General features: G+C 48.4%; 1 protein-coding gene across 7 annotated transcripts in view; it reads right to left on the bottom strand.

Annotated features, from left to right (window-relative positions):
* Positions 1-14,746, bottom strand: part of OSBPL9 (oxysterol binding protein like 9) — a 155,741-nt gene that overhangs the window by 77,136 nt on the left and 63,859 nt on the right. For 6 of the 7 annotated variants that reach the window (XM_075320562.1, XM_075320563.1, XM_075320564.1 and 3 more), the window contains one exon: positions 3,820-3,915. In XM_075320562.1, the coding sequence (XP_075176677.1) occupies positions 3,820-3,915 (96 nt within the window). Of the gene's footprint in view, positions 1-3,819; positions 3,916-4,477; positions 4,494-14,746 lie in introns of those variants that run through there. The other variant, XM_075320569.1, reaches the window with a different exon arrangement.

The raw sequence follows: 14,746 nt of genomic DNA, 5'->3' as shown, positions 1-14,746 counted from the left end.
AGGGATAGATAGATAGAGGGATAGATAGATAGAGGGATAGATAGATAGAGGGATAGATAGAGGGATAGATAGAGGGATAGACAGATAGAGGGATAGATAGATAGAGGGATAGATAGATAGAGGGATAGATAGATAGAGGGATAGATAGATAGAGGGATAGATAGATAGAGGGATAGATAGATAGAGGGATAGATAGAAAGAGGGATAGATAGAAAGAGGGATAGATAGAAAGAGGGATAGATAGAAAGAGGGATAGATAGAAAGAGGGATAGATAGAAAGAGGGATAGATAGAAAGAGGGATAGATAGAAAGAGGGATAGATAGAAAGAGGGATAGATAGAAAGAGGGATAGATAGAAAGAGGGATAGATAGAGGGATAGATAGATAGAGGGATAGATAGATAGAGGGATAGATAGATAGAGGGATAGATAGATAGAGGGATAGATAGATAGAGGGATAGATAGAAAGAGGGATAGATAGATAGAGGGATAGATAGAAAGAGGGATAGATAGAAAGAGGGATAGATAGAAAGAGGGATAGATAGATAGAGGGATAGATAGATAGAGGGATAGATAGATAGAGGGATAGATAGATAGAGGGATAGATAGATAGAGGGATAGATAGATAGAGGGATAGATAGATAGAGGGATAGATAGATAGAGGGATAGATAGATAGAGGGATAGATAGAGGGATAGATAGATAGAGGGATAGATAGATAGAGGGATAGATAGATAGAGGGATAGATAGATAGATAGATAGAGGGATAGATAGATAGAGGGATAGATAGATAGAGGGATAGATAGATAGAGGGATAGATAGATAGATAGAGTGATAGATAGAGGGATAGATAGATAGAGGGATAGCTAGATAGAGGGATCGATAGAGGGATAGATAGAGAACAGATCGCTGCATTTCCCACGGTCGGCAGTGAGTTCACATTACCGGCCGTTGGAAATGACCGGTAATTACCTCTGCTGTCTGCTGCATTCAGCGCTGTGTCTGACAGTCGCGGCTGGATGTGAGCAGCGCAGGACGTCGGAGCTGTGGATTACGCCGGAGCTTTGGTGCGGGAGGGGTTAATAAAAGGGTGAACGAGGCTCGTTTATTTTATTTAAAATAAAGGATTTTTCTGTGTGTGTTTATTCACTTTACTTACGGGTTGATCATGTCAGCTGTCACATAGACGCTGCCATGATCAAGCCTGGAGTTAATGGCGGTGATCCACCACCATTAACCCCTTGTATTACCCTGACCGCCACTGCTACACGGCGGCAGGAAGAGCCGGGGACACGCCGGTGCTGCCGCATAATGGATGCGACAGTGCCGGGGCAGCTGCGGCTGATATTCTCGGCTGCGGGAGGTGGAGTGAGGCGGGGGACATTAACCCTGCCCCTCTCCCTCCCAGTCTGTGATGTCTGTGATGTCTGTGTGTCTGTGTGTCTGTGATGTGTGTGTGTTCTATGTGTGTGATGTGTGTGTGTGTGATCTGTGTGTGTTTACTCTCTGCACGGCTTCCTCTTCCTGTAATGACATCACTTCCCTGCAAAACCGCAGGCAGTGATGCACATTACCGGAGGTAAACCGCGAAATACCGCAGGGAATAACGCAGGAAAACGCAGTGAACCGCACAGAATTTGCTGCCTGCGTTATTCCCTGCGGGATTTCACGATTAACATTGGAGTCAATGGAGTGAAATCCCGCAGCGATGTGCGGAAAAGAAGTGACATGCAATTGTTTTTGCTGCAGGAATCCCGCAGCAAAACATGCAGCTGTCAAATTCCGCCCAGTGCGCACAGGATTTTTTTTGCCCATAGGTTTTGCTGGTGATTCACTGCAGAGATGTTATGAACATAACATGCAGCAAAACCGCAAAAAATCCGCGGCAAAATCCGGTAAGTGCGCATATAGCCTTATACTCCGGACATATGGGGAGAGAAGCTGCGAAACTCTAAAGAGCCATGAAGCGCAATGACAAATGTGCAAAATCACCAGACTCCGAAAGAAGAGGGCTCTGTAGCCATTATACCCGGCGTTTACAGAACTAGCCCCTCGTGTCACCCTAAACCTGCCCACATGACAACACTGACTGGCAATACCGGGCTCCTTCAGGGGCGCAGGACGTCACAGTTACATCAGGTTGATGATCACCAATCAGGGAACATACAAGTCACTGCACCCAAAAATAATGGACTACGGTGGACTCGGCTTTCTGTTTGCATAAAATTGAAATCAGGAACAAATTTACCGATTTCTCCTGGAAAGTCTTGTGAGCATGCGCTGAAGTGCGCAGAGGTGCTTGCGCTGGTCAGAGTTGGGGGTGACAACACTAATGTCAATATTGTGATTCGAGGATCCCCATGAGCCAATAGTTGAGCCCAAATGCAGCCACAAGCACTTCATTAGGTCCCTGTAACACTGAGGCGTTCCATGCAATCTGATGCATTTTTGGCCCCCGCCTGTGAGTGCAGCTTTCAGTGTCTGGTAGCAGAGTGCACTTGTGTTTTCATTATAGAGCGGGGTATAAACCAGACAGATCTCAGCATCTCCAGACCCCGTTGTCATTGCCTTATCTCCATTTGGAATAAAGGAGCAGGAAAGACAAAATCCAATATGCCCGAGTTGTGCCCTCAATCAGGAAACATTAAAGACATCCTGCCATGTAATTTCATGCAAAAATTAGTAGGTCTGTCAGTGGCTCAGTGGTTAGCACCGTCCCACATACAGGGCGGCTCAGTGGTTAGCACCGTCCCACATACAGGGCGGCTCAGTGGTTAGCACCGTCCCACATACAGGGCGGCTCAGTGGTTAGCACCGTCCCACATACAGGGCGGCTCAGTGGTTAGCACCGTCCCACATACAGGGCGGCTCAGTGGTTAGCACCGTCCCACATACAGGGCGGCTCAGTGGTTAGCACCGTCCCACATACAGGGCGGCTCAGTGGTTAGCACCGTCCCACATACAGGGCGGCTCAGTGGTTAGCACCGTCCCACATACAGGGCGGCTCAGTGGTTAGCACCGTCCCACATACAGGGCGGCTCAGTGGTTAGCACCGTCCCACATACAGGGCGGCTCAGTGGTTAGCACCGTCGGGCATACAGGGCGGCTCAGGGGTTAGGGTTGTCCCACATACAGGGCGGCTCAGTGGTTAGCACCGTCCCACATACAGGGTGGCTCAGAGGTTAGCGCCATCCTATATAAGAGGGCAGCACAGTAGTTCGCACCGTACTATATATGAGGGCAGCACAGTGGTTAGTGCTGGACTATGTATGAGGGCAGCCTGGTGGCTCAGTGGTTAGCACTGCTGCTTTCCAGCACTTGAGTCTTGAGTTAAAATCCCACAGAGGACGACACCTGCAAGGAGTCTACAGCATGGGTCAGTGATTTCAGCCCGGTATATATGAAATACTGACGTGTTTCAGTGAAGAACATGCTTTAAAAAGTCAGACGGGTGATTAGTTAAGAAAACTAAATGGCCGCTTGTCCCTGCCTGCTCCACTTGAGTGACAGGTCTTTCCCTGCGTGCATGTTATAGGGAGAGACCCATCAATCATTGGCAGGGGGCGGGGCAAGGCCGCTGGAGACCGGCCTTCTGGACTAGTCACCCATCTGACTTTTAAAGCCTGTTTTCCTCTAACGCCGCAGCGTAAATGGCTGAAATCACACGGTGAGCTTATATCTGCTGCATTAATTTCCAGGTTAATATTCCTTTAAGGTTTGATCGAGACCAGAACTCATCAGTCTGAGCCCATTACAAATACCAATATCAGAGTCACATTGCAGCACCGAGAAATAAAGAAATAAACGAGGAGTTTCCTTACCTTGATCTGATCTATGAGGATCTGCAGATACGCGTCTGACTCGGCGAGCTTCTTATCAAAGTCCTGGACGCTTGGAACGAACCCAGACTCCACGCCCTGAAAGAGAAATCACACGAGGACTGAGCGTCAGATCAGAGGGACGCGGTGACACTGAGAATAAGCAGAGCGCGCGGTGCTGACACTAGATGAGGCTATAGCATGAAACGGATACGAGACCCGCGGGAACAAGCGGAACGACGCAGCGCTCCATGTCTGAGCGCAAAGGAAAGTCCCCGGAGGTGAACGGACGCCGGAGGCAGCGATAAACGCCGGGCGGAGGAAAGCACAGTGTGCTCACAGCGGAGCCAGCAGCGTCCACAGCCCCCGACAGGGTGTAACCGCAAATACGAGAAGGAGGAGAACGGCACAACCCTCGCCTGGCAGCACAAAAAAAGAAAAAAGAGAAGTTTCTGCTTTTATTGAGTATAAATGATTGCATTGGAAAAAAATCCTCAATATAAACACTGGCAAGACGACGAGAGAAGCTGCAGATAAAGGTGCATAAATATTCACACCCCAGCATAGAGAATATTCACACCTGAAGCGTAAAAGCCTGGCATGCTCCTGTGTGTACAAGGCAATAAAGCGGACATTTACACTAATCCTCTCCTGCACAGACCTTGTGTTCACAGCGGCTCCTGTCCTCTGTGCAGGGCTGTTCTGTGCCACGTACCCTGCGCAGAGAGGGGGCCGCTCCACACGGCTGCGCTGCCAGGGCTTGGAAGAGGAAAAAGCCCTATATCCTCCTATTACACAGCGACAACACCCACACGTGCTGCTCCGCACCTAAGCCTTGTCATATACACAGGGGGCGACGCGCCGCACCGACAGTAATGCACACCGACACTGCAGACAAGGCTTCACAGAGAATGAATGAGCCACCATGAGAACGGTGCGAGCCACAAATGCCACTGGTCCTATGGACGGCGGGGGCTACGTCTATAGCATAACATAAAACAAGCTCAACAATAGAAGTGCAAACCAGTTTATACGTCCACTACACAATCATCACCTTAAAGGGGTGATCCGCATACAGAAACCAAAAGCACAGCATTCCTGAAATCTGTAGCTAATAATAATATAATCATAGCGCTGGGTCTCCAACGCTGCTCTGTCTTTTATTGGCTGCAGTGGTGGACGGCGCTGCAGCCAATCAGTGAGACTAGCAGCTTCTACTGTCCACAATGGCGATGAGCAACAATGCTATCAACATGATGATAATAATAATAATAATAATAATAATAATAATCTTTATTTCTATAGCGCCAACATATTCCGCAGCGCTTTACAATTCAGGAGGATCACCGCTGCCCCTTTCACACATCAGTTTTTTGCCATCAGTACAATCCGGTTTGTGCCGGATGCGATGGATCTGGTAAAAAAATAAATAAAAAAACGTATTTGTGTCTCATTTTTTCCCTTCAGGCCAAAGGTCATTTGCGAGGGAGAGGAACTTTTAAGACCAGAAGTGAATTTACACTTCTGCGCCTGCCCAGAAACAAAAAACGGATCAGTTGCCTGATTCTGTCAGTTGACGGATGACGACGGATCCGGCGCCCATAGGCTTCCATTGTAAATAAAGATGGACAGCGCCAAATTCGTCACCTTCCATTTTTTCACCGGTCCCAAAAAACATTCCTTTAGACGCTGCTTTCGGCAGCCGCACAGACAATCTTTGCCGGATCCGTCGTACAACAGATGATGCATGAGTCGCAATCCGGCGCCAATACAATTCTGAGAAAAAAAAACGGATCAGGCGCCGGATCCGTTTTTTCCCCAATTCAACGGATTGTGCCTGATGGCAAAAAACGGATGCTTCCGGCGGCCGCACAGACAACTTTTGCCAGATCCGTCGTACAATGGATGAAACGTGAGGCCATGCGTCGCAATCCAGCACCAATACAAATCTATGAGAAAAAAGATGGATCAGGCGCCGGATCAGTTTTTTTCCCAATTCGCCAGATTGTGCCTGATGGCAAAAAACTGGTGCGTGAAAGAGGCCTAACCGAGGAGGGCAGCGTCAGGGGGCAGCGTCAGGGGGCAACGTCAGGGGGCAACGTCAGGGGGCAACGTCAGGGGGCAACGTCAGGGGGCAACGTCAGGGGGCAACGTCAGGGGGCAACGTCAGGGGGCAACGTCAGGGGGCAACGTCAGGGGGCAACGTCAGGGGGCAGGCGGGGGCGCAGGAGAACGCTGCTCTATTCCTTTACAACCATCGCAATGTACGGCAAAGGTATGGAAAATGGACAATTCATGTAATATTACAGAGGATCTAAATCCAGATCTATATCCCGGCTGAAAAAGCGAAAAGAGCAGAAGTGGAGGAAAACAAACAATTATAATGTAGCAAAACAACAGACAAATCTGAAGCCAGGAAAGAAACGATACAAACGCTGAAGTGACAGACGTAAAGTGTCATCCGCGGCGAGAGCCTGCAGCGAGGACATTAGGCCATGTTCACACCGGGCGTTTTAAGGCTTTTTTTTGTAGCAAACCTGATCTCTTGGTAACAAAGCTGCAGGTTTTTGTTGTCTCACTCATTGCTGTCAATGGTGAAAGAAAGCAGCAAAAAACGCAGAAAGTGACGCGCTGCTTCCTTCACAAACCGCAAAAACGCCGCATTCTGCCATTTCTGCGCGTGCAGGAGACTAATGGAATCTCATAGGTTTTGTTGGTTCTGTAAAAAGCAGCTTTTTAGTAGAATGGATTTGCAGAAAAGCAATGAAAAAAAAAAGAGCAAAACCACACAAAACTGCACTGTGTGAACATAGCCTTAGGGTACAAGGGCGTGTAACATTAGGGGGGAGGATTCCGTGGATAATGAAGAATGGGAGTGCAGCTCATCACCAGTTACATGGTCACAGCAGGAAATAAATAATAATAATGAGCATCAATGGGACTATTTCTTAATTATTCATTTTTTTGTTAATAAAATCAGTATTACATCACAGGTGATTAGAAGACACTGATAAATTCTAGAAATTTTTTCTTTCTCCGCTTATGAGCCACTTCATGCCCTCCCCCGCCTCCAAGTCTGAATTTGCTAACTCAAGATGACAGAGCAGCACTAGTGCGGTGTCAGGGTACACCGCCGAATATTCTCTATAGATAACAGGGGAGAAAGAATAAAAAGCAGAGACAGAAAGATGGTGCTGAGCTTTGTAACAAGTGTCTGTGACCCCAGAGCTGGACGCACATCTACACTGACCACCGCGGCTGGATAATGTCCTCCATGGGCCAAGAACAGTGGATATTTCTCTGTATATAGGATGCATCATATCCACCAGTCTCCACCCACTAGCTCAGAGTCAATAGCAGATGAAGAAACACAGCTTGCAAAGGGTTAAACTGCTGAAAATGCCGGATAAGTCACAATTCCCAGAAATAGAGGCATTCTGTAAAGCTACGTGAAATGCAGTTATCCTTTAAATGTGATGTGAATAAAGCCTCAAAGGGGTGTTCAGGTTGGAAGAAGCGATCATTATCCACATTGGTACGCAATGCCTCCTAAATCAGTGGGGTCCAACCCCCATTGATCGCCCGAATGTGGTACTTTAATTCCAGATTGGCGCAGAAGCGCATATCCTCTATTTGGGGCTGTACTTTTCTTTCTATGGCAAACCATATATCGGGCATGTGAGCTGCGATTGTGGAAGGAGGCGCCAATACTTCTGTGATTGCTGCAATGGCGGAGTCCGCGCCCTTTACGTACAAACCGGCTTTTTATATACGTATTTTGCACTGGTTTTTCCATAAGGGCAGCCGTGTTAGGCTATGTGCGCACGTTGCGTACAAGCCCTGCAGAAATTTCTGCAGCGATCTGAAGAGCACATGTGCGCTTTAGATCGCTGCAGAAATGTCCGTAGTGAGCGCCGATTCCATGCGCTCTGCCTGCAGCTCCTGCCATAGACAGAGCGGGAGCTGCCGGCAAAGCGCAGGAAAGAAGTGACATGTCACTTCTTTTTGCGCAGCGCTTCGGCAGTAGCCGAAGCGCTGCGCTCTTAAACGCCACGTGTGCACGGCCCCTACACAGTCTCCATAGACTGTACAGGGGACGCAGGACGCATGCAGTTACGCTGCGCTACAAAGCGCAGCGTAACTGCATGTTTTTACGCGACGTGCGCACATACACTTACTGTACTGATCGCTGCTCTACCTGTGACATGCAGCACTGGCATTTGTCTGTGAAGTTGTCCCGCACGGCCAGAGCGCTGCACACGGCCAGAGCGCTGCACACGGCCAGAGCGCTGCACACGGCCAGAGCGCTGCACACGGCCAGAGCGCTGTAGACTGCTATTGTGCCGGGCGTGGAGGTGAGGGGCGAGCTGGAAATAACAAGGGGACTTCTTATATTGACTATTTAACCCTTTAAACTCTGTAAATCAGCTCCGCAGGAGCACGGAGTAGCACTTCAGCTTTCGCTGCCATCATCGGGCGGGGAGCAGCGGAGGGATGAATACAGGTATGTGTGTATATCTGATGTCTGTGCCAGAAAGTAACCGCTCACCGTCCAAGAGCGGAATAACAAAGCCCCACAAGTGATGTGCACCCCTGGACTGTACAAAGGAAAAAGCCTGCGGTCAGAAAACAGGAGACCCCCCCGCTCCCTCCAAACTGTGCCGGGTCTGGAAGATGTATAGGATACGGGAGAACGTCTCCATCATATGACCACGGGACCCCACAAAAACAGGGCTCTGAAGGGCCACGTCTGTGTAGTGCAAAGGTCGAGCATGCACACTTATACTCCAGTCATAGGATAACTTATTGGTGGGGTCTGACCCCTGGGACCCCCAGAAATCCCGAGAACACGCTCGACCTCCGCTCCAGTCATTGCTCGATAGGATTACCAGAATACTAATGTCTCCAGAGACCAATGGCGGAAGAACAGGAGCGGCTCCAGCCCCATTCTCAGGACTGCCGGTGGTCCCAACGCTGCCCCCCATCCTCCCAACTCCCCCCAGCAATTAGTAAATTACCCCCTATCCTAGGAGTAAAGGATACACTTAAACTCGGGGAACATGAGCTGTGGTAGCCGGTGACCGCTGCTGTGACTTGTGGTCACTATATATGATTTAATGTAACTTCCTTCCGGCCCTTTCCTATAAATGATGTTCGCACAGATAGTGCCACTTCCTTGCCTCTTCCTGTGTGGTGAATTCTTTCTGCAGCCCCTCCAGTCCATTCACATCGGCCATCGGATGCTCCTGCCCCGGATGAGAGCAGGTTCCTCATCACACCGGCCATGGTGAAGGCGGCGCCGAGTGTAGGTTCAGCAGCTCTGCCGGTGCGGACGCTACGAGCCGCCGAGCTCAGTGACTGACTGCAGAGGTGATGGGCACTGTCAGAATGACGTCACCGCTGCAGCCAATCCATTGAGATCAGAGCAGGGCTAGGGAGCCAGCGCTGCCCCCGGCCAGTACCTGCTCTGTCATATTACATATATACACACACGTGTATATACACACTTTTATTAAGGTGGAAAACCCCTTTAAACTATTAAAATTCTGACCACCTGCAACAGCCACTAGAGGGCGCTAGTGATGGGCTCAGGACAACACAATGCAGAAATTCCCATCTAGTAAAATATGCGGAGGATTTGGAGAAGTGTTTGGATAAAGGAAGACGGCTGCGAAAAATACAATTCTGCAACATAGCACTGCGGAAAATCAGTGTCAGTGTGGACAATCAGTGTCAGTGTGGACAAGGACTTACCAAACGCCCCCAAATCCCTACTAAACGCTGTGCATTATAATGATGCTGAAAGAGGATTAGGAAGAGGCAAACCTTTATATGAATACCATCCGCTCCTGCTATTAGCACCTGATCAATATTACAGGAGGTGCTATATACAGTATCTGCCTCATTCACACTGAATAGGACTCCATTCATAAGGACAAACTGCTCTGTGGCCTGGAAAGGACGGACTGTACCGCACCCACACGGGGGGCTATTACTGCAATCCACCCACACGGGGGGCTATTACTGCAATCCACCCACACGGGGGGCTATTACTGCAATCCACCCACACGGGGGGCTATTACTGCAATCCACCCACACGGGGGGCTATTACTGCAATCCACCCACACGGGGGGCTATTACTGCAATCCACCCACACGGGGGGCTATTACTGCAATCCACCCACACGGGGGGCTATTACTGCAATCTACACACACGGGGGGCTATTACTGCAATCTACACACACGGGGGGCTATTACTGCAATCTACACATACGGGGGGCTATTACTGCAATCTACACATACGGGGGGCTATTACTGCAATCTACACATACGGGGGGCTATTACTGCAATCTACACATACGGGGGGCTATTACTGCAATCTACACATACGGGGGGCTATTACTGCAATCTACACATACAGGGGCTATTACTGCAATCTACACATACAGGGGCTATTACTGCAATCTACACATACGGGGGGCTATTACTGCAATCTACACATACGGGGGGCTATTACTGCAATCTACACATACGGGGGGCTATTACTGCAATCTACACATACGGGGGGCTATTACTGCAATCTACACATACGGGGGGCTATTACTGCAATCTACACATACGGGGGGCTATTACTGCAATCCACCCATACGGGGGGCTATTACTGCAATCCACCCATACGGGGGGGCTATTACTGCAATCCACCCATACGGGGGGCTATTACTGCAATCCACCCATACGGGGGGCTATTACTGCAATCCATCCATACGGGGGGCTATTACTGCAATCCACCCATACGGGGGGCTATTACTGCAGAGCATGGACTGTATCGCAATCCACCCATACGGGGGGCTATTACTGCAATCCACCCATACGGGGGGCCTATTACTGCAATCCACCCATACGGGGGGCTATTACTGCAATCCACCCATACGGGGGGCTATTACTGCAGAGCATGCACTGTACCGCAATCCACCCATACGGGGGGCTATTACTGCAGAGCACGCACTGTACCGCAATCCACCCATACGGGGGGCTATTACTGCAGAGCACGCACTGTACTGCAATCCACCCATACGGGGGGCTATTACTGCAGAGCATGTACTGTACTGCAATCCACCCATATCGAGAAGGGGGGGGGTTATTGCTGCAGAGCCGTCTGGCTTGTGGATGTGAGCTAGGAAAAGTGGGACAGCCGAGAGATCGCTCCGACACAAGCCACGGATTGGTGGAAAAAGAACGTAAGAGAGATTAAGAGATAAGACCCTTCTATTTATCAGGGCAGTGTGATAGCGAGGATGGAAGCGGCTGCGAATGTAGTAATGAAAATTAATCTCCAGTTTTCAATTCCCTGCTATAGATATCAGGAAAATAAATAGAGACTGCAGCGATTGCCGGGGTCCAGAGACTAATCTGCTGCAGCTATGGAAGAGCCAGAGCTTCCTCCGCCCCTGTATACACTTCACACAATGCTATATATAAGCAAAGATGGGTAGGAAATATATCACCAATCCATGGGACCCTGCAGAGGAACCTGTCAGTCGATTGCCATTCACAAAGCACGGGCCGCAGGCACCAGACCTGGCCCGCAGGCACCAGACCCGGCCCGCAGGCACCAGACCAGGGTAGCACGCACCAGACCAGGGTAGCACGCACCAGACCCGGCCTGCAGGCACCAGACCCGGCCCGCAGGCACCAGACCCGGCCCGCAGGCACCAGACCAGGGTAGCACGCACCAGACCAGGGTAGCACGCACCAGACCCGGCCTGCAGGCACCAGACCCGGGTAGCACGCACCAGACCCGGGCCGCAGGCACCAGACCCGGCCCGCAGGCACCAGACCCGGCCCGCAGGCACCAGACCCGGCCCGCAGGCATGTTTCTGTCCGAAATGCTGTATTGGCCGAGGACTATAAGAAGAGACCTGACTATTCTGACACTCGCCCGGCTTCATCCCTCCCGGTTCTGGTGCACGGACAGGTCTCCATGTACATACCCGTGGTTTGGGCAGCACAAATCACATGACAAGGTTCTTTTTAATAACTTGCAGATACATGGGGTCCCTCCAATCCAGAGACCAGGGCTCTGAAATGCCTTACTGCAAAACTCCATTCTCATCATTGTCTATGGCACTGACGGAGTTAGCCAAGTATTTATTTTTATTATTAATTATTATTATTAATTATTATAGCGCCATCAAGTCCATGGAGCTTTACATGTGAAAGGGGTGTACATAATAGGGACAAGTATAGCCCTGGGCTATTCAGGTAGTTCTATAGACAATGAATGGAGTGATGGGGCGCACAGAAATCCACAACACAGCGACGTTACTATAAAAGGAGAAATATAGGTCTAAAGTCCCGCAGAACAAGACTGCTACAAATCACCTGGTGGGCTGTGGGTTATTCCTCTGTTCTGGAAGGTTCTGATGAGTACAAAAATAAATCGCTGACAGATCTGCGAGCAGCGGCCTTCACGGAGCGTGGGATCTGCGAGCAGCGGCCGTCACTGAGCGTGGGATCTGCGAGCAGCGGCCTTCACGGAGCGTGGACGCACGAGATGCTGCAGAGAATGCCAATTTTTCGAAAAATGAAAAACCATTTCAACCGATAACAGGCTTGATTGTTTGTCAAGCGATTATCCAAGGAATGACTATTCATGAAAATAAAGTTATCCACGGGAGAAGCATCCCAGAGTCCAGAGTACATGGCAAACAGTGCGAATATGTATTGGACCTAGGAGAGGGTCCTAGAATGATGAGGATTCTATTTACTGAACTGGACAATGAATACTACAATCGCAGCCGTACGGGACATAATCCACTTGTTCGGCTTCTTCTGGAAATCCCAGATACACACTCGTGATCATTAGACTATAAGGATGGAGGCGGCAGGTACATGGAGGCACAGAAGGCCGTGATCCACTCAAAACAAAACATTTCCCTGGCGTTCTGGTCCGGTGGGGAGCCGGGTGCCTGACCCCCTCCGATTTGATATTGGTGACATGGATGGGTCGTCAATCTCTCCTGTCCGGACCACCCATTCCGGTTATACACATTAGGCCACGTTCACACTGCAATAACGGCCTCTAGCGTAAGATGTAATGTACGGCTGAGCTCACGTCCTATAACCAGAGATCCGCTGGAAAGTGAGATCTGCCGGATCAGTATTTTAAAGATGTGAAGTCTATGGAGAACGGATCCATTAATGGAATTCTATTAATCATCTTTTTGAAACCGATCCTGTAACAAAAACATGAAATATGGTGATTTATTTCACTTTGTTCTGGAGCAAAAGCTTCTTCAGGAGATCCTATTCCTCCAGCACGCGCAGAAATAAATCACCATATTTTCCAAAGAAGTTTCCAGTGTGATCCGGCAGACGGCAGCACGGTGTTAACCCCTTCACCTCCGACTCTGAACACTCAGCTACAGCCGAGGACTCTCTGCTACATGGCTGTACAGTGGATGTGACCCTCACAACCAGCACAAGTCCACAGCCGCTCATCTCCCACCCAATCTCCAGCACGGCAAAACCAGATTTGTACAAATTGTCTCCAGCTCCTGCATTATTGATTCTTTACAATAAATACAGGGCACTTATGTGATCCTGGACGGGATGGAAGGCAGGTAACAGCCAATTCTGGTGGGCTCAGCTGGCAATCTAGCGCGTGTGTGTGTGTGTGTGTGTGTGTGTGTGTGTGTGTGTGTGTGTGTGTGTGTGTGTGTGTGTGTGTACAGTATGTATGTACGTACAGTATGTATGCATGTATGTACAGTATCTATGTACATTATGTATGTATGTACAGTATGTACAGTATGTACAGTATGTACAGTATGTACAGTATGTACAGTATGTACAGTATGTATGTATGTACAGTATGTATGTATATACAGTATGCACGTACAGTATGCACAGTATGTACAGTATGTACAGTATGTATGCATGTACAGTATGTATGCATGTACAGTATGTATGCATGTACAGTATGTATGCATGTATGTACAGCATCTATGTACATTATGTATGTATGTACAGTATGTATGCATGTATGTACAGTATCTATGTACATTATGTATGTATGTACAGTATGTATGTACAGTATCTATGTACATTATGCATGCATGTACATTATGCATGCATGTACAGTATGCATGCATGTACAGTATGCATGCATGTACAGTATGCATGCATGTACAGTATGCATGCATGTAACGTATGTAACGTATGTAACGTATGTAACGTATGTAACGTATGTAACGTATGTTATCTACAGTATCTACAGTATCTACAGTATCTACGTACAGTATGTATGCATGTACAGTATGTATGCATGTATGTACAGCATCTATGTACATTATGTATGTATGTACAGTATGTATGTACAGTATCTATGTACAGTATCTATGTACAGTATCTATGTACAGTATGCATGTATGTACAGTATGCATGTATGTACAGTATGCATGTATGTACAGTATGCATGTATGTACAGTATGCATGTATGTACAGTATGCATGTATGTACAGTATGCATGTATGTACAGTATGCATGTATGTACAGTATGCATGTATGTACAGTATGCGCATGTATGTACAGTATGCGCATGTATGTACAGTATGCGCATGTATGTACAGTATGCGCATGTATGTACAGTATGCGCATGTATGTAACGTATGCAACGTATGTAACGTATGTACCGTATGTACCGTATGTACCGTATGTACCGTATGTACCGTATGTAACGTATGTAACGTATGTACGTATGTAACGTATGTAACGTATGCAACGTATGCAACGTATGCAACGTATGTAACGTATGCAACGTATGTAACGTATGTAACGTATGTAACGTATGTTATCTACAGTATCTACAGTATCTACAGTATCTACAGTATCTACAGTATCTACAGTATCTACAGTATCTACAGTATCTA

Source organism: Anomaloglossus baeobatrachus, chromosome 8 (assembly GCF_048569485.1).
Source record: "Anomaloglossus baeobatrachus isolate aAnoBae1 chromosome 8, aAnoBae1.hap1, whole genome shotgun sequence".
In the NCBI taxonomy this organism is placed as follows: Eukaryota; Metazoa; Chordata; class Amphibia; order Anura; family Aromobatidae; genus Anomaloglossus; species Anomaloglossus baeobatrachus.
This window is presented reverse-complemented; position numbering and strand designations above follow the sequence as displayed.